The sequence below is a fragment of the Scomber japonicus genome, chromosome 11 (assembly GCF_027409825.1).
Source record: "Scomber japonicus isolate fScoJap1 chromosome 11, fScoJap1.pri, whole genome shotgun sequence".
In the NCBI taxonomy this organism is placed as follows: domain Eukaryota; kingdom Metazoa; phylum Chordata; class Actinopteri; order Scombriformes; family Scombridae; genus Scomber; species Scomber japonicus.
The window spans coordinates 6,246,989-6,274,693 of record NC_070588.1 but is presented as its reverse complement, the minus strand read 5'-3'; the positions used below and the strand labels follow the sequence as shown (position 1 = coordinate 6,274,693).

The window sequence follows — 27,705 nt, the reverse complement described above, 5'->3', positions numbered from 1 at the left end:
ATTTTAAAAAAGGGTTAGGGTTAAAATGAAAAGAAAACATTTTTGGAGTATTTCTACATTTAAATTGTAAAGCATTGTGTCAATATAGAGTAGGATATACCCTAAAAATAAACATTTCTTCTAAATAACTTGTGTCAAATTATATAGAATTAGTTAAAGTGGAAAAGTGGATTATATTTATTCCACACTTTAGTGTGTTACTTAGGCGGCCGCCTTAGCTGTAAAGTGCTATGGGAAACACTGATATACATATTAAAAATAAATAAATAAATCTGCTTCATAAAATAAAGAGAAAGGATAAAGAGGGAGAGGAAGTTAATCTCACCTGTCTACAGGGACGGGGTTGACCTTACAAGCCTCCAGCAGGAAGCGGACCACCTCAGTGTGTCCTGGAAGCAGAGCAGATGTTGGAGATACAGCAGCAGACACTTCAAACATCTGTAACATCTGTCCGTCTTATTCTGATCGGCTTCACTTCAGAAACATTCAGGATATTTTTAGTACCAACTGACTGAAGAACTAGTGATGATTTATCTCTTATTCTCAACAAAACAAATTTTTATTACTTAAGAAATGTTGCCAAAATATTCCTATCTCACACAGATGCTGAAAAATGTATTCATGCTTTTATTTTGAAATAGATTGGACTAAACTCTGCTCGACTTTTACCCAAATTAACCTTCCTGTCGTCCTCCCTGGTCAAACTGACCCCGTCTGGTTCGACTGTTCCCTCTTTCCTCCCTTCCTTCCTTCATTCCTTCCATCCATCCTTCCTCCCTCCTTCTCTCTTTCTTTCCTCCCCATTACCCCCATTACTTTTTTCCTTCCTCCCTCCTTCCTTCCTTCTTTCTTTCCTTCCTCCCTCCTTCCTTTCCTTCATTCCTTCCCTCCTCCCTCCCTCCCTCCTTTCCTTCCTTCTTCCTCTTTCTCCCTCCCTTCCTCTTTCATTCTTCCCTCCCTCCCTCCTACCTTCCTTCCTTTTTTCCTTCCTCCCTCTCTGCTTTCCTTCCTTCCTTCCCTCCTTCCTCCCTCCCTCCTTTCCTTCCATCGTCCTCCCTCCCTTCCTTCCTTCCTTCCTTCCTTCCTCCCTTCCTTGACTCGAGGACAAGAGGAGGGTTAAAGAAAGAGTGAGCTTATTTACTCTAGTTTTAGCTTCACTTCATTCGCTCCCAGTAGCTTTAAGGATACATTTTAAGCTTCTTCTACTTGTTTTTAAAGCTCTAAATGTTTTTTGAGGATCGGCCGACATCGTAGACTAGCAGTGAAATTAAAGTTAAAGTGACACAAATTAAAAACCAGATTAAATAAAATTATTTAAAAATAACTGTGAGCATCATGTTACCTTCAGCTGCGGCCACGTGGAGAGCGGTCCTGGAGTCGTAATCCCTCTGCTCCATGTCCATGGCTGACAGCGCAAACCTACACACACACACACACACACACACACACACACACACACACACACACACACACACACACACACACACACACACACACACACACACACACACACACACGTCACTTTTAGGGACATTTCATAGACTTACTTATTGTCTAAGTCAGAGGTGTCAAACTCATTTTCATTCAAGGGCCACATACAGACTAATTTGATCTCATGTGGGCCGGATCATTAAAAAGATGGAGGGAAAGAAGGAAGAAAGGAAGGACATAAGAAGGGAAGGAAGGGAAGACAGGAAAAAAGAAGGAAGGAAGAAAGGTAGGAAGGACAGATGGAAGGAAGGACAGAAGGAAGAAAGGTAGGAAGAAAGGATAAAAGGAAGAAAGGGAGGAAGGACAGATGGAAGGAATGACAGAAGGAAGAAAGGGAGGAAGGACAGAAGGAAGAAAGGATAGAAGGAAGACAGGGAGGAAGGACAGAAGGAAGAAAGGGAGGAAGGACAGAAGGAAGAAAGGGAGGAAGTACAGATGGAAGGAAGGATAGAAGGAAGAAAGGGAGGAAGGAAAGAAGGACAGATGACAGGAGGGTATAGGAAGGAAAAGAAGACAGGAAAGAAAGTGGGCCGGATTGGACGCCTTGGCGGGCCGGTTCTGGCCCACGGGCCGCATGTTTGACACCCCTGGTCTAAGTCATTCCCCCCCCACACACACACATGCTGGTTTTATAAAATTATAATATTTAAATGGCAGAGCTCATTATCATCACTTTACATGATGCTTTTCTACTTAAACCTGCATTAACTGATTTTATTTTTTTGGCCACTTGGGGGCAGCAGAAACAAGTTATGAACACCACACTGACATTTCATCACTTTCTATGTTGACACGTTGAATTAATTAGCAAACAGTTGTTTTATTTCCACATCCAGCAGTTACAGAGGAACATTATTATTCATTTGGAGTCATGTTTCTGTCCATAAGTCCAATATTCACTCTTTTTTTTTTTAGCTCTGAACCAACTCCTGAGGTAGATATCTGTCTCTGTAGCTGCTAAATGCTCCAATATGTTCACCAGCTAATCTAATCTAGCTAACTGTGTCTGTTTGCTGTTTGGTGCTGAGCTACAGCTGCACAGTATGCATCCTCTCTACAGCAATGGGCTTCAACCCTGCTCCTGCTCTACATATTTTAGGTATCTCTCCACTCTAATACACCCGATTCTAATAACTAACTCGTTATCAAACCCCTTGACGAGCTTCAGCTACTTGATAACGAGCTGTTACTTAGAATCAGGTGTGTTAGAGTGGAGAGGAACCTAAACCATGCAGGGCAAACTGTAGCTGTACGATGTCTGTGTCAAGTATATTTATTCTTGTAAGTTGTATTTACATCCTGTTCTTAAGTAGCACCTTTCAGGAAGCTGCACCTTTAATCTGGTTGCTGTCTTGCAATTACAATAAAAGGTTTTCTATTCTGTTGTATGTTGTATGCTGTTGCTGCTGTGGATGAAAACGACGCTATGAGAGCACTGAGAGTGAATTAAAACAGTAAAGTTGCAGCTTTATTCATGCGTTAATCCTCTTTTTTTGTTGGGGACTGGAGAGCTGGTTTGAAACAGTACCATAAAAAAACCCCAGAAACACAGTTCTCATGGTAAAGATTTAGCTTAGTGGTTAAAAAAAAAGGTGAAAGGAAATATGTTTAATGGATAAGATGAATTTTTCTCTCAGAACTAGAGGAGCGACCTTTCCCAGGAAATGGGAGAAATGGATTACTTTCATCAAAACCATTGAGGACACATTAACAATTAAGGACATTGGACATTATAGAAATAACATCAACTGAGGAGTCCCCATGTTTTTGTTTTTCCCTTGACAGCCTGTTGTTAATCTGTTTTTCCTTAAATTGAAAATACTAAATAAAAAATATTCTTAAAGAAAGGTGAAATAAGTCATCTGTGGCCTCATAATAAAAGTTATTAAATATTAAAAGACCAGTGACTCACCTCCTCAGTGCAGACACGTCTCCTGTGAAGGCAGCAAACAGCAGGTTGATAACAGACTTCACCTGTCGACAGGAGAGGGAGACACACAAAGAGAAAAGAAAGAAAAAACAATAATTGAATCTGATTTACTGCAGCTTCTCTGTCGACTACAGCAGCAGCGTCACGAAACACGACCAACAACCAACAACCACAACGTAATTAAAGCTGCAGGGATTAATCCATCAATCAGCAATTATTTAAATAATCAAATAGTCCTTTTGGTTTCAAGCCAAAAATGACCACATATTTTTATTTATTCCAGTTTCCAAGATGTGACGATTTGATGCTTTTCTTTGTTATATGTGATAGTAAATTAATATCTTTATGTTAGTCAGAGAATTTAAGAAATTTGGAGATGTGACCTTTGACTGTGGTTTATTATTACATATTTTATGGACAAAATGATGATAAAGCATTAGTTGCAGCACTAAATTCACACACTATTTTCAGGGACTACTGACTAGTTAGTATAAAGCAATTATCTCCTATTTAACTAATGTTATACATCAATCTTTAAGCAGCAATGAGGAGAATTCAATTTCATTTTCATTCATTCTTATATATTATATTATATTATATTATATCATAAAAAAAGGAAATGTGACTTTCCTGGTGTTTTAATAACAGAAAAATGTAGAATATCATCATCCTTCACAATAAAAGTCTATTTTTTGAGCTATGAAAGAGAATTCACCTCAGCTAAACGCCATCATCGACAAAGCTGCATCTACTGAATTACAGACAGAGCATCGATCACTGCATCATCAGGACTTACCGTCAAACAGGAACGACACTTTCCCTACAAGCAACAACTTAAGGAGATGAATTCTTACAAAGAAACAGTAAAAATATTTAAAAAAAATAAAGATAATTGGTGAAATTCAAACTTTAAGTAATGAATTAATCTGTTAATTTAAGATTTCTTTTATTCTTTTTACTTAAATGATCAGATGAGGCCTGCAAAGGATGAGAGGGGAATTATTAAACCTCTATAAAAAAACACACGTGAGCATCAGGTTTATGTGCTGTATACAAATGTGCTCACAGAAGTCGGAGCAATTTATCACACAGCAATAAAAAAAAAAAAAAAAAATCACCACTAATGAGACAAAACGTGAAAATAGTTAAGAGAAAAATACTAAAAAAATATATTTTTCTTCATAAAACAACCAAACACATCCTGCAGACTTTCACTTTTTTAAAACCTAATTTTCCTACTATTTCATCTGCACCTGAATGCAGCATCACAGAAAAAAGACGTAATGCTCCTTTAAAAGCTTTGCAGGTCACGTTCTGGTGTTTTCATGAGATTTCCATTTTATTTTTTATCTTGAGGGGGAAACAACTCAAATCGGAAAAAGATAGCGTCACATACTTTTTATATTTTTATACTGTTATGACGTCGGATGTCGGATTTAGAAACCTTTAGAAACTCTAAAACTTTTATTTAGTTTTAAACAACATCTTTATCAGAAACATTTTAGATATCGGTCGTCTTTAAGTATGTCTTTTAACTGGATGAAGGATTTGAATCATTGGACGTCCGGATCTAAAGTAGGGCCCTATGATCACGGAATCACGGAATCACGGACGGAATCACGGAATTGGAAGATTAAAACGGAATTTATTTTTAATATTCCGGAATATCGCGGAATTTGACATAATTTGACTGAAATGCTCTTTTCGTGTGGAAGAGGAACGTATGTCTGGGGAAAACTGCACAGAGGGAAGCAAATCTGGGTGGCACAACAAGCCCCTTCCACAGACTGAGCCCCCTCCCCCTTCAAAACAATGTAAGCATGGCGAAGCGGTAGGCCACTGCTCTGTCTTCGTCGCCGAAAAAACTTTGAAAACTTGACACTAACCCCTCAGTACATAGCCGAGCATGTTCCCGAAGGACTTCTATGTGTCAGGTGAACTGTTGTTTTTGTTAGTAAAATAAGAGTAAAAAGGTTAAGTTATAAAGTTATCAGAGAAACAAGCTGAGCAAAGCTGCGGAAACATCAGCTCGGTGTCTGAGAAACACTGACTTTTAATGTGAAACTGCTTCATTCAGTGTTTTCACCAGGTTTAATCATCAGGTTCATTTAATTTATAGAGGAGGAGATCTATGCAGATAATTTGGCTCTTGGTAAAAAAAAACCTCCTGAACTGGAAGAAACTGGTTGTTTAACAATGAAAACAACAATTACCATGATCCCACTCTACTTCACAACATCATCAAACTCTGTCATAATTGCCTTTTATCCTGTTTTCAGCTACATTTTTACGATAAAAGTTTTGGATCTGGATCTAAAGTTATTATTCTGGTCCTCTGAAATGAGGCCAACACGGAAGTAACTTAGAGCTGCATTCTATCAAAAGGCCACCAGGGGGCGACCGTCTCCATACAAGTCAATGGAGAATTCACCAACTTCTCACTTGATTTCTAACCTCAGTAAACGTTTTCAAAATGTGTTTATGGTCTCAATCGCTAGTTTAAAGCCTTCTTTAATGCAGTATGATGTTCATTTGGGACATTTTGGCCTCCCTGATTTTATATTTGACAATAAAGCAGGGTATGCATTAGGGCGTGGCTACGTCCTGATTGACAGGTTGATTGACCAATGTCCTCGAGATCCAGCCCTCGTAACCATAGCAACCTCCCCGCTCCGCCCATGACTCTGCCTCATGTCCATATAAGTAGAATCCGTGTTTTTATTTTTCCCAGCATACACCTGAAATTTTCAAGATGGCGCTGCCTAGATTCGAAACTATTGGCTTCCGAGCAGCAGTCCACAAACCAATGGGTGATGTCACGGATGTTACGTCCATTTCTTTTATACAGTTTAGTTTTTACCAGGTTTAATCGTGAGGTCTGTTTGTTTTGGAGACGAGGAGATCTCTGTGGATGTCGCTCTTGGTTTAACAATGAAAGAACAACCGTCATGATCCTACACTTCTTCACTATGTTATCAAAGAGAGAAAGTTAGGGAGAAATATTATATTATGCGATCCAAAACTTGAGGTGAACGCAAGTAAAAATGGCGCCTTCACATCAAAAACTTCATCCAACACTCAGTTTATAAAGTTATCGGCATTTTTGAGTAAAGAACAGGAGCTAAAACGGCCTGTTAATAGACAGAGGCTGAACTGAGGCGCTGCATAAAGGAGCAGTAGAAGATAAAGAAGGCGTTTTTAAATCTATAAAACATATTTTAATATACAGCTGCTATTTTGTTTTTTTGAAGTGATGAAAGGAAAGTGAAGTGCAGGTAAACAGTGACAAGGTGGCAGAGAGACAGATGATGGATAACAGTGCTTTATTAGATTTTTATACAAGGGACACCAAAAGCAAAAAAATAAAATAATAAAAATCTTAAACACCACTTTCGCTGTCATGTCTGCAGATTCATCACAGCCAAAAAGAAACTGACGTGTTTGCTCAGAGTGAAGCGAAGTGAAGCCCAATTTCTTTCTTTCTTTTTTTTTCCCTTCCTCTGAGCAGACAGGACAGTTTATGAAGTTTATGGAGACATTACATACAGAATTACAACCATGTAGACCAAGAAAAAACATATAAAAACGTTCGATAGTCGTGATCTTGGAACTGTTTGGTTTCATCTGCTGTATTTTTTCCTTTTATACGTTTCTTTTAAGATTTAGATTTTCAGCTTTTTTTGTGTTTTTTTTTTCTCTTTTTGTGCCGGATCTGCTCGTAAAACTGCATATAAATAAATAAATACATAACATCTGACCCTAAAACATCAGAAAACCTTACAATTCCAAGTTCACTAAAAAATTGTAATGATGGTGAAAAGGTTTAATTTAAATTTATATGCAATTTCTTTTTCATGTCACACAAAAGGATTTTATGTCCCAAGACACAAATCAACATAAATAAAAGACATGTGGAAAAAGGTAATAAAAATTACCTTTTAAAAAAAAACAAAAAAAAACATTGATTACATGGGATTGACACATTTATTTAAAATCATACAAAAATATGCATGCAAATAGAGGGAGGATGAGAGTTCACAGAGAAAATAATGAACATTTACATACATGGTATGAGCCGTAAAAATCAAATGATTTCTGTGGAAACGTTGCATTCAAAAGCTCCTCCCTGTCTTCAGGTTGATTTAAAAGTAACAGTTATTCACCGTCATGCACAGTAACATCAGATCAGATAATCAATCCTGATTGGTTTCAATAAATCAGTTTGCTCCAGTCTCAAACAGGCACGGGGGTTTGGTTTATTTTAAAAGATTTTGTGCCCATTTAAATAAAAACAAAAATAAGAACGGGAGGAAAATGAATCTGTAGCAGCAAATTGATAAAAGATATAAAAGACTCGCACACTGTTAATAAATGAGACTGATTCATCCACCCCCCCCCCACCCCCCCCTCCGCTTTCGAGGCGACCCATGTGACCGCCGACGATCACGGACAACGAGTCAGGAACGAGACCTGAGATGAGACACTGAAGACTGAAGAGCTACGCACGGAAATAAACGGATCACATCTGAGGGAAAACTGGTTCCAGTAAATGAGTCACGGCAGCAAATACTGGCTGGAAAAATAAAACAACCTCTAAAATAAAACTATGATAATAATAATGAAGCAAACTTTATCATCACGAGGGAAATGATAAAGATTATATCGATTATTCTGAGAGTAGAGTTATAATCCTTAAGATTTCAGCTGTCCGAGATCGGGCCGAGCAATATCAATATATCAATATATCGATTTCATGATATGAGACTAAATATCATCGTAGGTTTTGGATATCGTGATATGACATAAGTGTCTCCTCCTGGTTTTAAAAGCTGCATTACAGTAACATGATGTCATTTTATTAACTTTACCAGCTTTTCTATGATTTACCTTTTACACACTTTGTCATTATTTTCACATTACTGATGATTATTTATCAAAACAATATTTAGTGAAAGCACCGATAGTCATTTTATCTCCCAGCTTTAGTCCCTGTTTCTGCTTCACTATGTTTTTTATCCTGTCAATTGTATTTTTGCTTTAATGATGAATGATGAATATTGTATTATGTGAAGCACTTCGGTTTGAAAGGTGCTTTAAAATAAAAGTTTATTATTATTTTCCATTGTTGTTGGCTAATGATAAAAAATGTGATTTCTTTAGATTTATATTACATTTATAAATCTTTACAGCTTTACTTGTACTGACTCCAGCTGTTCCTCTAATCTGAATTACATTATTACAGATGTTCACATGTATTTATAATATTTATCCAATAGTTTCACACATCATTTCCTGCTTATGTGAACGTCATATGAATCCAACAATTGCCAACTATTATGATAATTAATTGTCTGGAGTGATTTTAAGGACAGAAATGACCAAAGTCTTTGATTCCAGCTTCTGAAATGTGAATATTGTCTTTTTTCTTTAATCTTCTGTGATAGTAAACTACATATCTTTGAGTTTCTGATATTTTATGGACCTCAAAACCAAATCGATTGATCCCGAAAAATAACCATCAGACTCCTCGATAATGAGATTACTCGTAAACTGCGGCCCTTACTCTACAGATAACTTATATTTTATTGATAAAGCAGAATAAATGGGGCTGATATGATGAAAATCTTAAGGATTATAACTTTAAAAGAGTTTCTACTAATACTAATATATCAGTATTTTATAAGATGGTCCACTGCTAAAAACCTTCAGCAGAAAAAGTAACAAGATCCACAAAATGAAATCATTTAAAATAGCCGACAGCTCCGAGTCAAGTTATTGCCAAAAAATAAAAACACTGCAGGAAGGAAACGGATTCATTTCCGAGGACCACGAATGATTTAAACCGAGGCTTTTGAATACTTTTTACCTCCACAAAACAAAAACGATGACCAGAAACAGGAAAAAATACTCCCATGACTCCAAGAAAGAGAGAAAAGAAAAAAGAAAATTCTACTTCTCACAACATGACGGAGTAATAACAGGGTTTATATTATCGGCTCCAGCAGCAGCTACGCTTTGAGCCTCGGGACCCCTCGGACTCAGACACGCGCCGAACCCCTCGGACTCAGACACGCGCCGAACCCCTCGGACTCAGACACGCGCCGAACCCCTCGGACTCAGACACGCGCCGAACCCCTCGGACTCAGACACGCGCCGAACCCCTCGGACTCAGACACGCGCCGAACCCCTCGGACTCAGACACGCGCCGAACCCCTCGGACTCAGACACGCGCCGAACCCCTCGGACTCAGACACGCGCCGAACCCCTCGGACTCAGACACGCGCCGAACCCCTCGGACTCAGACACGCGCCGAACCCCTCGGACTCAGACACGCGCCGAACCCCTCGGGCTCAGACACGCGCCGAACCCCTCGGGCTCAGACACACGCCGAACCCCTCGGACTCAGACACACGCCGAACCCCTCGGACTCAGACAGACACACGCCCAACCCCTCGGACTCAGACAGACACACGCCCAACCCCTCGGACTCAGACAGACAGACGCCGAACCCCTCGGACTCAGACACACGCCGAACCCCTCGGACTCAGACACACGCCGAACCCCTCGGACTCAGACAGACACACGCCCAACCCCTCGGACTCAGACAGACAGACGCCGAACCCCTCGGACTCAGACAGACAGACGCCGAACCCCTCGGACTCAGACAGACAGACGCCGAACCCCTCGGACTCAGACAGACACACGCCGAACCCCTCGGACTCAGACAGACACACGCCGAACCCCTCGGACTCAGACACACGCCGAACCCCTCGGACTCAGACACACGCCGAACCCCTCGGACTCAGACACGCGCCGAACCCCTCGGACTCAGACACGCGCCGAACCCCTCGGACTCAGACACACGCCCAACCCCTCGGACTCAGACAGACGCCGAACCCCTCGGACTCAGACAGACGCCGGACCCCTCGGGCTCAGACACACGCCGAACCCCTCGGACTCAGACACACGCCCAACAGTTAGAAACACAACGGAGAGATGACACTTCACTCCAGTCACAGTTAGAGCGACATTTCTAAGGCATCTGCTGACCTGACATTCATGTGCAAGTAATTTCTATTTCCAAGAAGAAGAAGAAGAAGAAGAAGAAGGAGGAGGAAGAGGAAGAGGAAGAGGAGGAGGAAGAGGAAGATAAAGTAATATAGTAAATTTCGGAACGTCTGAAGTGTAAATTCAACACACACATTCTGGTCTGTTCTCATGTACAGACACACACACCTAAAAGCTTTATACACCTGTCGCTATGTACATTCAGAAGTACAGTAAATCAGTGTGTGTGTGTGTGTGTGTGTGTGTGTGTGTGTGTAAAAATAAGTTAATATGCAACTTAACTAGAGGCGTAACACTGAGAACTTTAGAGAGACAATACTTTATATATATATGTGTGTGTATGTGTGTATGTGCGCGTGTGTATATATGTGTGTGTGTGTGTATGTGTGTATGTGTGTATGTGTGTGTGTGTGTGTTTGCATACCGACACTGAAATCTCACTCTTTTTATTTTTTTTAAAACTACATTTCTGGATCAGTGGCTTCGAGGCATCTAACTCACTTTAATAATATTTTGGTTGTTGTTTTTTTTTAAACCGCTCTCTGAAGACGAACTTTCCAAAGACACAGCGCTGTAGTTTCAACACATTCATAAATTTAAAACCTTTTTCTGCTGCTAGAGTCGGAGCTGGGTATCGAATATGGAGGGTTTTTTTTTAATGGATATCCAAAACAAAAAGTCTTTTAAATGTTAAATGTTGTAAAAACAGAAGCAGCAATATGAGAATCTTAATCTCATCCTAAAGGGCCACTTACTCTCTTTCTTCAGGGCTTTCTACCGCTGCAAAGAGACGGAGCTGTGTATCAAATATGAATCTTTTTTGTGGATATCTAAATAAAACTTTTTCCTCTTACATTCAACCGAAGAAGCTTTTAAACGTCGCCTTGATAAAACAGTCTGAATCTCATCCTAAAGGTCCACTTACTCGCTTTGTTCCCGGGGCTTTCGACCACACAATACTCTCAAATTCAAAGCAAACACGGACGAGAAGACCTCGAAGTGATCTCAGAATAACAATGAATAAAAGTTTGAATGTCTACATTGTTTTCATGGCGACAGAGCAAACTCAATCTGCTGATGAAGACCATGTGATGTGGTCGAAAGCTAACGAGTAAGGGGAGTGAAAATGGTAATATTCTGATAGAAATTAATCTCGAGGCACTTCATGATTTCATACAATTCAGATTCAGACGATGATGTGATGATAAAATGATTATTGACACATTAAAATTGTTCATTTCTACATGATTTATATTTTTGTTTCAGTTCTTCGTCCGCTGAAGTTCAACATGATAAATAACTGGCAGATAAGATAAATAGCCTGCAGCTTTGAACTTTATTAATTTGATGTTTGATACCCAGCTCTGCTCTGCCTCAGTATATTCAGATATCTGCAAGAATCTCCGATCAGAAGCTTTCAACACTTCATCATCGATTCATTTCCTTTTAAAGTTTAGAAACTTTGAGCAGAAAGCAGCACAAAGGTCTCTGTGTAAACAGCGCTGGTGCTTTTGGATCGTAGCCTACAGAATCAGATAAAACCCTAAACCCCTGCGGTCAGCCTACGAGCTACGAGATGAGGAGGTTACATCATCAGTGACCTCACACACACACACACATCAACCTTCACCCTCAGCCGACGTCACACGCTGCTGCATTTATTAACCTGGACAAACACATTCAGACTCTACAGCAGCGCCGATCCACCGAGTTCACCGAGACCCCCGTCACATCTCTCCTACCAGCACCCAACGTTAACCAATCATCATATTTAAAGCCCGACTGATACTGAAACACTTAATCTCATAATCATAAACTCATTTCACAACTTAAAAACAAACTTGTCAGTGCTCTCTCTCTTTCACAGAGATGCTGTTTCTAAATTGCTTCTTTTTTTTTTTTGGCATTTCTTTGCTTATCGGCTTCATGTTTCCCCTCCAGGATTGTTTTTGTTTGTGATAATTGAAGCCTTATTGCAATTTTGCAGCAGCTTTTAAATCAAAAATCACAATATAATGATATAATTAGTGATGTTTTAAGTTTTAAGTGCTCTTTTTGGGGTAAAATTACAGGCAATTGTGAAAAAATATAAGAAAAAAAAAAAAGAAAATCATTTTTCCCACGTTGTTATTATGACATTGAACGCAACAGTTGGTCCAAATCACAAACAGCTTATTGATTTGGTAATTTCATGCGGAGAACTTAGTTAATTTAGCAAAATCACGTTAATTATTGCGATTGCAGAAATCACAGTTTTCCTGGAGGGATTGTTTAATGCGGAGAAATTTGCGGGAATTTTGCCAGAATTGCAGGAAATCTCCGACAAATATGGAAATATGATAAATCTGCATTATAAGCTAATATCGTCTAGCTGTAATCTGATTACTCTAAAAAGTAAAATGAGTCTAAACTGTGGTCCAGGTGCAAATAAAGAGACTGAAGTCCAGTCAAGTGCTGTTAATCCATTTCTCTTGACTGCAGCTCATTTAATGTATTTTATATTCTTTCTGGCTTTGAGGCAAATACAAGCATGCTGTATTTTTAAAAAGGTTATTATTCAATGTACTGTTTGAAATAATCAGAGCACATTTATCAAAAGGTGCATTAATGAGAGTGTTTTCAAACCTGTGTTATTCAGACGGGTTGAATCAGACTGAAGCTGAAACAATCGATTAGAAGGTCAGAAAAAATGTAATGTGATTATTTTGTTGTCTTATATGAAAATAAACTCAATATGTCGAGGATTCTTGGCCCTTTGCTCAATATAAAACTATTTTTGAAGGAGTTAAGGTGTTTTTTTCCCTTTTACATCCCTTTCACATTATAATTTTATAGACTTCTTACATTTACTTTGCTTCAGTTTCTTTTCACACAGGAAAAAACTAAAAGGGAAAGTTAAATTAAGACCAGATGGAACAAACTATGTGATTCTTATTAGTCTTATTATTCTCTTACGTTTAAATAAACTCAGTATTTCAAGGGTTTTTGGACTCTTTGACAAAATAAAACCACTTTTGAAGGAGTTAAGGTGTTTTTTCCCTTTTAAATCACTTTCACATTATAATTTTATAGACTTCCTGTATTCACTTTAGTTTTTTCCTGTGTGAATAGAAACCGAACCAAACTATCAGATTTTAATTATTCTTATTATTCTCTTATGTGAAAATAAACTCAATATTTTGGGAGGTTTTGGACTCTTGCTAAAATAAAAACAACACTTTTGAGTGTGTTAAGGTTTTTTTTTTTTTGGAGCTGTGATGGTTTTTTCTTCTCTTTTCTGACATTTTATAAACTAAAAAAGTTGATTCAATAATGAAACCAGCTGTTAAAGTTCCCGGTTCATCGTCTCCAGGTTTTGAAAACACTCTCATTCTTAATAATCTCTTACAACGTGACTCTGATATCTGCATTTATCCTAACAGACATCTTTAGGCAATCGTAGTACAGGTGCTCGTTTATCGTTTATCATACAGAGAGAAATATTCTCACTCTGAATTTTGGGTTTTCGGATATTTCGGATCTTTTTTTTTTTTCTCCTTTCGACGTCCAGCATGTAGATTATAAAAAAAGCACACCAACACCTGAAAGAATAATTAAATATGAATCCCTTCAATAATTCAGTTTCTCTCTATAAAGATGAGAAAGATAACAATATTCTCCTTTGACCCCAAAAAAATAAAATCAGTAATCAAACACATACTGTCACATACTGCCATTTTGATCATCCACTAATAATAATAATAATAATAATAATAATAAAATAATAATGATAATGAGAATAATAATGATACACCCAGCATCTGTATTATTATACTAATACATAACTAGAGTCGTAGGCCTCAGTGTGAGCTACAGTAAGCAATCATTCCTATACAACAGTAGTCTGAGTGTTTTATTTAATAGACTAAAGGCCGGCTGTACCGAAGCTCCGCACATGCAAACACACTCATACACCTTTTTTTTTTAAATTCTTCTTTTTTTTTTTCTATTTGAGTTAAAATAAAAACTGAATTTCAAAAAATCAGCCCTTAGCGCCTTTATCGGATAAATGTGTTAAAGAGTTAAAATAATAAAATGAAAAATATATATGTTGCAAAGAATTGGATACAAGAGCACAACCTGTACACTGTACATCAGATCCTATGATAACGCACGCTAAGGCAACAGGAAGCGGGAGGGGAGGGGAGGGGGAGGGGAAGGGGGCGGGGCTAACGACTTAATTTGGAAATTCAGGAGGAAAGGAAAGAAAATAAAATAAAAAATAAAGCAGTAACTCATTTCCATCACAAATAAAAATAACACAAAAAAAAAAAAAGAAAAAAAAAAGAAGCTTCCCAGTCCGTCCACACAGTAACCGCTTCACAAGCAATAAATAATCCTCTACATAATTCATATATATATATATATAAATATCCGAGGGTGCGGAGAGGGAGAGAGAGAGAGAGAGAGAGAGAGAGAGAGAGAGAGAGAGAGAGAGAGAAGGGAAGGAAAGGTCTTTTCTTTTCTTTTTTTTTTCTCTTTAAGTTAACTTATTTGTTTTTTTGGTTTTCACTTGGCGACAGTGTCCATCCTATAGACTACAGTGGTGGAGCAGTCCTGGTGCGACTCAGTGGGCGACACCTTTTTCCACAGAGGGGCTTTCAGAGCTAGCTCTTGTTGGAGGCTCTCGTAATCCATCGGTCCGAAGCTGTTCTGCTGTTTCAATCGACACGGATAACAAATTAGTCTCGCTGTTGTTTCCCTTGTGTGTGTGTGTGTGTGTGAGAGTGTGTGTGTGTGTGTGTGTGTGTGTGTGTGTGTGTGTGTGTGTAATAAAGCTTGTATCTAACATTTAAAATAAATCATATAGTAAAAATAGAGCCAAAATCAGTTCATTTTAAAGCTGCAATGATTAAATGATCATCAGAAAAAGTCCAATTATTACTACTTTGATGATTGAATATTTGTTTTAATCTCTAAAATTTGGCTGGTTGCAGCTTTTTCAATTTAACCCTTTACATACTGTTCATATTCAGACTTATTAATCCTGAATGAAGACTGTATTCTGTTTATTTATGGGGGGGAAAAAGACATTCAGTCACTATTTTATGGTCTAGGAGAAGATTTTATAGAAGAAGAAGAATAAAGCAACGTGTTTGAATGCTGATTTTTGAACTTTTAAATAATAAAGTCAAATTTCCCTTTATAAAAATGTGTATCAGCTGCACACAAATTAAAATAATTATGTATTTTATTGTTATTTTTGTATATTCGGGGTCACATTAGTCAAAGTCCACCCAGCAGAAATGTTCATAGTGTGTTTTTACAGCTGTCACATGAACAGTATGTAAAAGGTTAAAGAGCTTCTATATAGATTTCATACATGAATACATCAATTTAATATATTTAGCTGCGTCTCAAATCTCGTCCTTCTGTACTTACACTAAAGTTCTCAGATATGCACCCTTTTTTTTTAAGTTACGGAGGTAGAATTGCATGTATATCTGATCATTTTCATTAATTTAACTTTAATATACATGTAAATATTTTTGTTTTTTTGTGTTTTTCTAGTTTAGGTTATTTATAATGATTAAATTCACAGTGAAGCTTACTGTTTCAGAGCAGCATTTAATGTTAAACTGTAAAATATCAGCCTGCATTATATACCTTTATCACAAAAAAATGTGAGTTTATATTCCATATAAATAAGATTGTCGAACAATATATCGCTATCAGGATTCTTTTACTTTTTCTAATATCAGAAATCCAGTCTGGGTCGGGCTCTAGTACTTAAACTTAATATTCTGAGTCTGAATACTCGGATGGTTTCACTCTAAAACAGTCAAATAGTTCAGAGTGTAACTATGGAAACTTCTCCCCCTCAACGGCCGCCATCTTGGCTCTGAGCAGAAGAGGAGGGAACCACTTTTCAAACAGGAAATGGTTGCCGAGGACGTCGTAACCATGGTGAACATCGCTGCATTATACATATTTAAATTATACATGTGTGTTTTTTAGCACTAAGCACCACGATACTGTTGTGATATATATAAACTAATAGAAGCTTTATTGGGTTAATTTAGCAGCGTACTAACAGAAAATATGAGATTTGAGACTCAGCATTTGTGTCTGAAGTTCATTTAATTATCAATTTTAGACGAGGAGTTCTTTAAACACTTGAATTGTTGAGTCATGAGGAGATTTTGGCTCTACTTTTTCACTTTAATGTTCTTTTTTTTTTTTTTTTTTTGGTTTTGGTAAAATAAATTTTAGCTGATGCACCAAAAAGAAGTTCAACAAAAAGCGTGAAGAACAAACATCTGCAGCGACCGTCACAAGAACATGAACAGAGACAGCGGAGAGACAGATGAAGGCGACATGATGATGATGACGATGACGATGAAGATTATCTGCTCATGTAGTTTTTTGTATTTTACGGTTACGGAGCTCAGCAGCTGTTTAAAGTATCAGTGACTTCAGAGACGCCTGAAGTCAGTAGCAGCAGTTTTTCTGAGAGGAGTTTGTGTTGTTTAGTGTGTTTGTTTGTTTGTTTGTTTGTTTTCTCTCCTCACAACAAGATGTTGTGCGTCCTTACCCGCTGGTCCCCTCCCTCCCTGCGAGGATCGTACTTCTTGGAGAAGTGTCTCAAGTTGTCGTAGTTGTGGAAGTTGAAAAGTTCGACGAGGTCCTGAAATAAAAATAAAAAAAAGGGAAAGAAAAGAAAAGAAAAACACATAAATCAGATTAATGAGAATAAATAAAATGTGTATTAATGTTGGAGAGATATTAAAGTCGATATTATTTCAGTGTTAAATAAGAAAAGAGCTGAGATAAGAGCTTATGTCATTAATTTAAAAAAAAAAAAGTAATCTGATTACTGTAAATCTGAAATCGGAGTCCTAGTGATGAATAATAAACCATCAATTAATTATCAAACCAGTTCAGTAACTATTAACCTTCATGTCGTCTGTTTTGACTCCCTCCCTCCTTACTCCTTTCCTTCCTTCTCCTCCCTCCCTCCTTACTCCTTTCCTTCCTTCCTTCCTTCCCCTCCCTCCCTCCTTACTCCTTTCCTTCCTTCCTTCCTCTTTTCTTCCTTCTCTCCTTACTTCCTTCCTCTTTTCCTCCTTACTACTTTCGTTCCTTCCTTCCTTCCCTCCTTACTCCTTTCCTTCCTTACTTCCTTCCTCTTTTCCTCCCTCCCTCCTTACTCCTTTCCTTCCTTCCTTCTCTCCTTACTTCCTTCTCTCCTTACTTCCTCCATCCCTCCTTACTCCTTTCCTTCCTTCCTTTTCCTCCCTCCTTACTCCTTTCCTTCCTTCCTCTTTTCCTCCCTCCCTCCCTCCTTACTCCTTTCCTTCCTTCCTCTTTTCCTCCCTCCCTCCTTACTCCTTTCCTTCCTTCCTCTTTTCCTCCTTCCTTCTCTCCTTACTTTCTTCCTTCCTTCTCTCCTTCATTCTCTCCTTACTTTCTTCCTTCTCTCCTTACTTTCTTCCTTCCTTCTCTCCTTACTTTCTTCCTTCTTTCCTTCCTTCTCTCCTTACTTTCTTCCTTCTCTCCTTACTTTCTTCCTTCTTTCCTTCCTTCTCTCCTTACTTTCTTCCTTCTTTCCTTCCTTCTCTCCTTACTTTCTTCCTACTTACTACTTTCGTTCGTTCGTTCCTTTCTTCCCTCCTTACTCCTTTCCTCCCTCCCTCCTTACTCCTTTCCTCCCTCCTTAATCCTTTCCTTCCTTACTCCTTTCCTCCCTACTCCTTTCCTTCCTTCCTCCTATCCTTACTTGACCTGAGGACAACAGGAGGGTTAAAAACACTAAAAATACATCCTGACTTTGTATCTGCACATATCTTATTTTATTATATTACTTTATTTATCAGGAACAGTCGATATAAATAACGATGTCTGTAAATCTGAGTATTTATTCTCTGCAGACTCAGCGATCTGCTCTCGTGTGTCGTCACCTACCAAACAGAACTGGATTCCTCTGACCGAGTTGCCCAGTTTGTCCAGTGGAGGCGACCAGCACATGATTCCCATCACGTTGGGTACGACCAGCAGGATTCCTCCCGCTACTCCAGACTTGGCCGGCAGACCGACCTGCAGCGGAGAAAACAAACAGACGAGTTACGTAACGGGAGGATCAGCTGTGAGAGTATCTGCAGAGACGACACGCTGCAGCGAGACGAGGATGGAAATAGAGTCAGAGAAGAAGAAGACGACTACGATCATCTAATGGTTAGAGCGATTTGATTCTTTTTAAAACGTTTCCTCAGTTTTCATCTGGCACCAAGCTGCTGAATCTGACATATTTTAAATTATTTTAAAATAATCACATAATGCTGCTGTAATTTCCTCCAGCATGAAACCAACAGTCCTAAAACACAAAAATATTCAGTTTACATTTATATAAAAATTAGAGAAAAGCAGCAAATCTCCACATTTGAGAAGCTAGTGTCAGCTGATTTAAAAAAAAACAATGCTACCACATCATTGTTGGGACTTCACAGATGAGATAACGGACATAATTTTGAGTATAACATCTTAAAGTGAACATCTTTAAAACCTTTAACCCTCCTGTTGTCCTCGAGGAAGGAAGGAAGGAAGGGAGGAAGAAGGAAGGAAGGAAGGAAAGGAGGGAGGAAGGAGGAAGGGAGGAAGGGAGGAAGGAAGAAAGAAAGAAAGGAAGGAAGGAAGGAAGGAAGGAAGGAAAGAAGGAAGGAAGGACAGAAGAAAGGACAGAAGGAAGGGAGGGAGGAAGGAAGGAACGACGGAAGGAAGGAAGGAAAGAAGGAAGGAAGGAAGGAAGGAGGTAAGAAGGAAGGAAGGAAGGACAGAAGGGAGGAAGAAGGAAGGAAGGAAGGAAGGGGAGGAAGGAGGAAGGGAGGAAGGGAGGAAGGGAGGAAGGGAGGAAGGGAGGAAGGGAGGAAGGGAGGAAGGGAGGAAGGGAGGAAGGAAGGAAGGGAGGTAGGAGGAAGGAAGAAAGAAAGAAAGGAAGAAAGGAAGGAAGGAAGGAAGGAAAGAAGGAAGGAAGGAAAGAAGGAAGGACAGAAGGAAGGGAGGGAGGAAGGAAGGAAGGACGGAAGGAAGGAAGGAAAGAAGGAAGGAAGGAAGGAAGGAGGTAAGACGGAAGGAAGGAAGGAGGTAAGAAGGAAGGAAGGAAGGACAGAAGGAAGGACAGAAGGAAGGAAGGAAGGAAGGAACAGTCAAAACAGACTGGGTCAATTTGACCCGAGAGGAGGACAGGAGGGTTGAGACAAATCTTCCGCTGCAGTTATTTGACAGTTGAGTCGTCGTTCATCGGACTTACGTGGAAAGCGAACTGTCCCGAGAAGTCGTACATGCCGCAGGAGTGCATGAGGCTCAGCGTGTTCCTCACCGCCTCGGGGCTCAGCACACGCTCACCCGTGATCGGGCAGATACCTCCGTTAGCGAGCGTGGCGGCCATGACGCTGGCGCTCTCGCAGGTCACCTCGATGGAGCAGAGCTGTACGGGAAAATAGCACATTTATATTTATATTTATATTTATATTTAAATGTATGAATCATCTGTTACAACGGGTCTAATGTCTCCTCAAGATAAGATTAAACTTTATTAGATCAGCTCAGAGGACGACGATGCAAAGATTTAATTAAAAAAGAAAGAAAGAACAATAAATAATAATAATAAGTGAGCAAACAAGCAACAATAGGAGACAATAAGGAATAAAAGTAACAGTAACAGTCTGTAGAGGAGGAGTATAGATACGGTCAATGATGATTATGATAATATAAAATACAGAAAGATAAAAGATAAATTAAAGTATAAATATGAATAAATGAGGAAACATGAGGCTCAGTTGATGTTTCAGTAAGAAAACCATCATGAGTTAAAGTCTTCAGTCAGCTGATTAAACAGCTGATCTTCATAAGGTTGTTTTTTTTTAAATCATGAGAAAACTCAGAAAGAAAGTGTGTTTGTGTTATTAACCCTCCTGTCGTCCTCCCGGGTCAAATTGACCCAGTCTGTTTTGACTCTTCCTTCCTTCTCTTTCTTTCCTCCCTTCCTTCCTCTCTCTCTCCCTCCTCTCTTTCTTTCCTCCCCATTACCTTCCTTCTTTCTTCTGTCCTTCTTTCGTTCCTTCCTCCCTTCCGCTTTTCCCTTCTCCCTCATTCCTTCCATCCTTCCTTCTTCCTCCCTTCCTTCCTCCTACCTTCCTCCCTCCCTCCCTTCTTTCCTTCCTCCATCCCCCTTCTTTCCTTCCCTTCTTCCTTCCATCTTTCCTCCCTCCCTCCTTCCTTCTTTCGTTCCTTCCTCCCTTCCACTTTTCCTTTCTACCTCATTCCTTCCATCCGTCCTTCTTCCTCCCTACCTTCCTCCTACTTTCCTCCCTCCTTTTCCTTCCATCCTTCTTTCCTCCTCCCTCCCTCCCTCCTTTCCTTCCATCCTTCCTTCCTTCTTCCTCCCTCCTTTCCTTCCTTCTTCCTCCCTTCCTTCCTCCTACCTTCCTCCCTCCCTTCTTTCCTTCCTCCATCCCCCTTCTTCCTTCCATCCTCCCTCCCTCCCTCCTTCCTTCTTTCGTTCCTTCCTCCCTTCCACTTTTCCTTTCTACCTCATTCCTTCCATCCTTCCTTCCTTCTTCCTCCCTACCTTCCTCCTACCTTCCTCCCTCCTTCTTTCCTCCTCCCTCCCTCCTTTCCTTCCATCCTTCCTTCCTTCTTCCTCCCTCCTTTCCTTCCTTCTTCCTCCCTTCCTACCTTGACTCGAGGACAACAGGAGGGTTAAGACAACTGGTAACTGTGAGCTCAAGTATTAAACATTTTGAAATTGGTGATTTTTATATATAGTTTTGCTTATTTCTGGTTTATTTTAAATATAATAGTAAGTGCAGCTTTCTTTAATTATTGCTCCTAAATGAAGGAAACTCTTCCTAAAGCTTTAAAAAGGTGAGCAGATGTTGATGTAGCACAGCGTATAATCTGATTTAAGAAAGAAGGAATGAACATTTTTACATTATAAATTCATTATATATAAATTATTCTTTGTGGTTTTACTTTTATATTTTGCCTTTTATTTTTTTAAACTATTTGCTTTTGCCTCATTGATTGTCTGAGATGTTTGGCTCTGAGAAGATTTTTAAACAACAGCTGAAAACATACTTATTTAATCTTCATTTTAACTTTTTTTCCAAATGGTCTAATTTTATTATTTTATTAGTGTATTTGCTGTTTCCTTTAAATGAAAGTTGCTCTATAAATAAAGTTTATTATCTGTTTCAATACATTTAGAAACATAAAACATACTTAATGTAAATGTCACCTCAGTTTAAATGTGCTGAAATGATAATAAAAAAACAAAAATGGAAAGAAAACATCATTCAGATTCAGAAACAGACACACAGACAGACTTTATCGTCTCTAACGGGGGAAAGTTGTTTCCATGGAGATAAATGTGAACGCTCAGATGAAAACAGACTTGTGTTCTTCAGCAGAGCGGACACACATAATCTACTATAACACGACTTATTTCCATTTTAGTGTCCTGTATCTCCGACTGGATGGGAGTAGAGAGATAAACGCTGTTAGAGGCAGAGGTGATGTTCGACAGCATTTAAATTGAGTGTCTTATAAAGTTCGACATTTGCAGCTAATGAAAGTCTCAAATAACTTAAAGATTTCCGATCGTGTTTCATCAGCTCAGAAGGCCGACGTTTAGTTTTTTTAATGGCAGCCTAATTAATTAAAACTAGATGAGCAGAATAGAAAAGCTGCTTATTCCAAATACTGAAAGTCCTGATTCAACTGAAGAGCTGATTGGATTTAAGTATTGATCAGATATTAATTAATTTAAGTTTAACAGCTAATCATTTCTCTCTTTTTCCCCCCTCACAGACGCTTCAGTCTTCTTCTCAGTCACAAACCGTCGTTGTGTGAATACAGACAGACAGCTGCAGAGAGAACAGACTGACTTCTCATTTTTAGCCGTCAGGGAATTAACATTAATTAACTACAGGAGGGAGAGAGGGAGAGAGAGAGAGAGAGAGAGAGAGAGAGAGAGACAGAGACAGAGACAGAGACAGAGAGACAGACAGACAGAGAGAGAGAGAGAGAGAGAGAGAGAGAGAGAGAGAGAGAGAGAGAGAGAGAGAGAGAGAGAGAGAGAGACAGAGAGAGAGAGAGAGACAGAGACAGAGAGAGAGAGAGAGACAGAGACAGAGAGAGAGACAGAGAGAGAGAGACAGAGAGAATACCATAACCTTGTTATTGGTTTTGGTTTGGTTTACTTTATACTCATCCTCTTTTTGTATTATATCTTGTGTCAAATTTCAAAATAAAAGTATCTTACAAGATTTGAGTATGTTGTATCCTATTATTTTTCTTTAAGCCCACCATATTTTATCCCAGTATCAAGACCAGAAAATATATATATGTTTAGTTAATCTGTGTGTTAAACTTATTTTTATTTAGTTTAAAAATCTATTTAACTTTTATCTCTTTCTTTCTCATTTGTTTTAATGTTTTGTTTTTTTAAACATGCTGTACTTGTTTGCTCTCGTTTTTATCATTATATCTCATTTTTTAAACTTCATTTTACTTTAACTTTTAATAAAACCTTTTCTCCTATCCCAAAACTAATCTGTGTATCTTCCTGATTGGTGTTGCTATTGCGGCTCGTTTGGGTTTTATTTTGGAGGACTGAAGATGATTTTAGAGGCAGAGATATGAGACAAGTATTTCATTGTGGAGACGGACAGCGTGGTGAGAAAGCAGAGGGAGCAGTAGAGCAGCGTTGGTTGAATTATGCTTTTGTTAGAGCAGAGACAGAGAGAGCTTTGAGTCTGTGAAGGACAATGATGACGAGTCTTTACTGGAAGTGTTTATGTGTGTGGGTCGAAACTGAATTTACTGTCTGCGGTCTCTTCATCGTCATCATCATCAAAATATTTAAAATGAGCGAATAAGTGTTGGAGGAATGGTGTTCATCCCTGCAGGAGAGCGACGCCATATAAAGACAAAACAGTGAAAATGAACCATCTACACACATTAACTGACTTTAATTTGAGTTTCATCTGCAGCTTCTTCAGGTTCACTCAGTAAATTAAATACACAATCACATAATCAGTGGTAGGCATTTCTTTCCTTTTAGAAATCATGTTTGACTTTTAATAATAGGTTTTGTATTGTGGCTTTTTTATTTATTTACTAATTTATTGTCTGTTTAGTACTGACCTGAGCAAAAAAGATATTCTTTATTGTCTACAAAGGGAAATTCTATCTATCTATCTATCTATCTATCTATCCATCTATCTATCTATCTATCCATCCATCCATCTATCTATCTATCCATCTATCTATCTATCTATCTATCCATCTATCATCCATCTATCTATCTATCTATCTATCTATCCATCCATCTATCCATCTATCCATCTATCTATCCATCTATCTATCTATCCATCCATCTATCTATCCATCTATCGATCTATCTATCCATCTATCCATCCATCTATCCATCCATCTATCTATCTATCCATCCATCTATCTATCCATCCATCCATCTATCTATCTATCCATCTATCGATCTATCCATCCATCTATCCATCCATCTATCTATCTATCCATCTATCTATCCATCCATCTATCTATCCATCCATCCATCTATCTATCCATCTATCCCATCCATCCATCCATCCATCTATCTATCTATCTATCCATCCATCCATCCATCTATCTATCCATCCATCTATCTATCCATCCATCCTCCTTCTATCTATCCATCTATCTATCTATCTATCCATCTATCCATCTATCCATCCATCTGATTACATTTAGGTCCAATTACAAACACAGAAAGGAAACAACACCAATAATCTACACTGTTATTATTTTTTCATATTAATATTAAGTTTATATTTATTTATATAGACTAACATCATTCTTGGTAGAGCTCTCGGTGCAGTATTAACTTTCTAGTGTTTTTTGAATAATGTGTATTTTGTGTACTAGATCATTGATGTTGTGTCCTTTGTAATGTGTTTGATATGTTTATCTTTAATTATGATGGTCTGTCATTTGACCTAAATATATTTTTGTCACGTCTGTGTGTTCTCGGATCAGTTTTTTGCCAAGTGAACCTGAAGCGCATCGTTTGCTCTAAATAAAGTGACAGTAAAGTCGGTTCAGAGTGCAGCGGTGATGGTTCATCTTCACTTTACGCTTATTCCTGAGATCGAACGGCTCCTGATCGATAAACAGCGGCTGTGCACAAAAGATATTTATGTTGTTTTTGGGGTTTTTTAAGTCGTCACCCATCTGTATGTAGTTTAGAAACTGAAGAATAACTAACCTGAGAGAGTGAGACAGAATAAAATAGATATGTAGCGGAAACATGATATGATTAATAGCGGAAGGAGAGCGGCAAAGAAAAAAAAAAAGCAAAGAAAGTCATACAGTATATCGTTATTTAAAATGAGTAAGAGTAGAAAACTGATACTGAAAAAAATAAAAAAAATAAATAAATAAAAAGCTGCACTCACTTGAAAGTAGAAGTCCAGTACAGACGTCATATCTGTGCCTTCTGGGAAACACTGCGGAGGAAAAATCAGAGTTTCAGACAAAAGAAAATATTTATATACATATATCTGTATTTTATCTTTATTTCATGGATTTGTCCGCTGTTTGATTGCCTTGAATCTCTGTTCAATGCTATATAAATAAAGTTATTATTATTATCATTATTGTTATAACTACGATGCTGCAGCATTTCCAGATAAAAAGCTGAATGTGTTTTATTGTTAGAGAGACGTATGATACACATCCTGGAAGCAGCAGAGTATAAATATAGACCTGGAAGTGTCCTTGGTGAAGTATAAGCAGCTCTAATAAAAGGTAACAGTAATAATAATAAAGAACCTTTCATACAAGAAATGCAGCTCAACGTGCTTTACACCAAGTATTTCACATTAAAAAGAACCTAAAAGGAAAATAATGATGTAAAAAACTATTATAAGTGTGAATATGTCTAATTATCATCTTCACACTGATACACTTATACACTTCTTTTAAAAACGTATCTGATCTGTGTTACTTTTACTATGCAATATGTTTTACTATTATTACTATTTTAAAAATTTTTGTTTTGTTCTTCTTTTTTTTTAAACATTGCTTTATGCTTCTTTTATAACCTTTTAATGTGAAGCACTTAATGTATGTAATATCTTTAAAGTAGCATTTCTTGTATGAAAGGTGCTGTATGAAGACATTAATTATTATTGATTCATATATGATTAATAAAGTGATCAAGCCTCCAGCAGTAAGTTAGTCTTCTTTATATATGCTTATGCTTAAACTTTACTTATCCTCTTTTAAAAAGGTTGACAGCAGTTTGTTTTAAAATGGATTAATACTGATTATACACTTTGCTTTGCAGGCTCGATGACTAAATGCAACTAAGCTGCTTTTCCTAGTTACTCTTCTTAGTTATTGTTGTGAAGCTTTTCACTGTCAGAAAAAACATAAAGAGCAGAGAACAAAGTCAGCAGCGTGACTCAAACAAGGTCGAACCTTTTTTTCTTTCAGGTAGTAGCCGATGGCAAAGTTCCTGTCTCCTGACTCACGCTCCGACTGGAATCTGTCACACAAAGAGAGAGAGAGAGAGAGAGAGAGAGAGGAGAGAGAGAGAGAGAGAGGAGAGAGAGAGAGAGAGAGAGAGAGAGAGAGAGAGAGAGAGAGAGAGAGAGAGAGAGAGAGAGAGAGAGAGAGAGAGAGAAGAGCGACTCCCCATTACACAGAGGAAGGAAATGTTTGCACTGTGTGTGGTGTGTGTGAGGAATGCATCCACCCCACCCCTCTCTCTCTCTGTGTGTGTGTGTGTGTGTGTGTGTGTGTGTGTGTGTGTGTGTGTGTGTGTATGTGTGTGTGTGTGTGTGTATGTGTGTGTGTGTGTACAGTACAACCAGCAGCTATCTCTCTCTCTTCGTCATGTGATGATTCTGCAACATGAAGCCGCAGCACTCTCGTTCTTTTTCCAGAAACATTGTTTGCGTGTAACATCGTCTCAGATCATGTGAACATGCAAATGACCTTTACAGCACAGACGCCTCTTATAATCCTCTTAATAAATAAATAAATAAATAAATAAATAAATAAATGAATAAAGTCAGTCCAGCTCAATTAAACTAATAACTTGAGGGGAATAAATCCAAACTTTTAACCACAAGCTTTAAAGAAATATGCTGCTGCCCTTTTTTTAATGATTTATTATTTTCTTAATTGTTCCTTTTTGGTGATGTAATGTGTCACAGTAATCTACACACAGTATTTTAATGGGATTATTCTTCCAGTTAGATAAAATCATCCTAACCGAGGTCATGACCGGCCTCATTGTGACATGAATGAAAAAGAAATCAAAGAGAAAACGAACAAACTGTGTGAAGCAGTAGGGAACACGTGGCCTTCATGCACTAACTTGAACAAAGCACAGAAATAGTCTTTAAAGTCTAGGGGCTGCAACTAATGATTTTCTTTATTAGCAATTAATATAAGCATTATTTTCTCAATGAATTGATTAGTTGTTGGGTCTAAAAAATGTCAGAAAATGGTGAAAAATGTTTTGTTTTGTCCTAACCAACAGTCCACAACTCAGAAGTATTATTTTACAATCATAAAAATATGACAGAGGAAAATCAGAAAATGTTCATATTTAAAAAGCTGGAGCAAGAATTTGGGTATTTTTCCATCTCAAATGAATCAATTATCTAAACAGCCGCTCTTTAAAAACAGCCGATAACATGTATGATGTTTAGCATGTGATGGTTTGTCATGTGCATCATTTAAATATTTGCAAATGAAAAAATGAGCTGAGCAGGTTGAGGCTGAACTTGTAACCTCTTTGTAAGCTATGAACAGGTAAATAATTTGGTTTGGCAGCATAACATGTTCAACTGTGTGGAAAGCCAAATAAAGACACACAGGTGTTTCTCATCTATCTGATCAAAGCTGTTTTTAAAAGGTGCAGTTTGACATGGTTTCACCTCCCAGTTTATATGTCTTTATGGAACAATAAGAAGATGCTACTGATCTTCTTTTATGAATACGAGCAGTAGAGAGAGAGAGAGATAAATGTTTGACTGCAATGACTAAAAGAACAGAGACAGACTAATGACAGTCAAAGCACTATTGCTCAAAGAAGAGTAGCTTCAGGCTGAGGGAGACGTTCAAACAGATAAACACCTGAAACTATGAACATCTGAGGTAATTTG

General features: G+C 38.2%; 1 protein-coding gene across 6 annotated transcripts in view; it reads right to left on the bottom strand.

The window, feature by feature from the left end:
• The window catches only part of glsb (glutaminase b), a 65,768-nt gene that overhangs the window by 975 nt on the left and 37,088 nt on the right, over window positions 1-27,705 (bottom strand). Inside the window, exons 10-17 of one of the 6 annotated variants that reach the window (XR_008321949.1) lie at window positions 26,009-26,075; window positions 24,982-25,032; window positions 19,776-19,952; window positions 18,430-18,565; window positions 17,064-17,156; window positions 3,404-3,465; window positions 1,343-1,419; window positions 326-389 (exon numbers count right to left, since the gene is read on the bottom strand). Coding sequence is in view for 5 of the 6 variants with exons in the window: in XM_053328850.1 (XP_053184825.1) it covers window positions 326-389; window positions 1,343-1,419; window positions 3,404-3,465; window positions 17,064-17,156; window positions 18,434-18,565; window positions 19,776-19,952; window positions 24,982-25,032; window positions 26,009-26,075 (723 nt within the window). In the remaining variant the exon portion in view is untranslated. Of the gene's footprint in view, window positions 1-325; window positions 390-1,342; window positions 1,420-3,403; window positions 3,466-14,937; window positions 15,185-17,063; window positions 17,157-18,429; window positions 18,566-19,775; window positions 19,953-24,981; window positions 25,033-26,008; window positions 26,076-27,705 lie in introns of those variants that run through there. The other 5 variants (XM_053328850.1, XM_053328851.1, XM_053328852.1 and 2 more) reach the window with 5 other exon arrangements.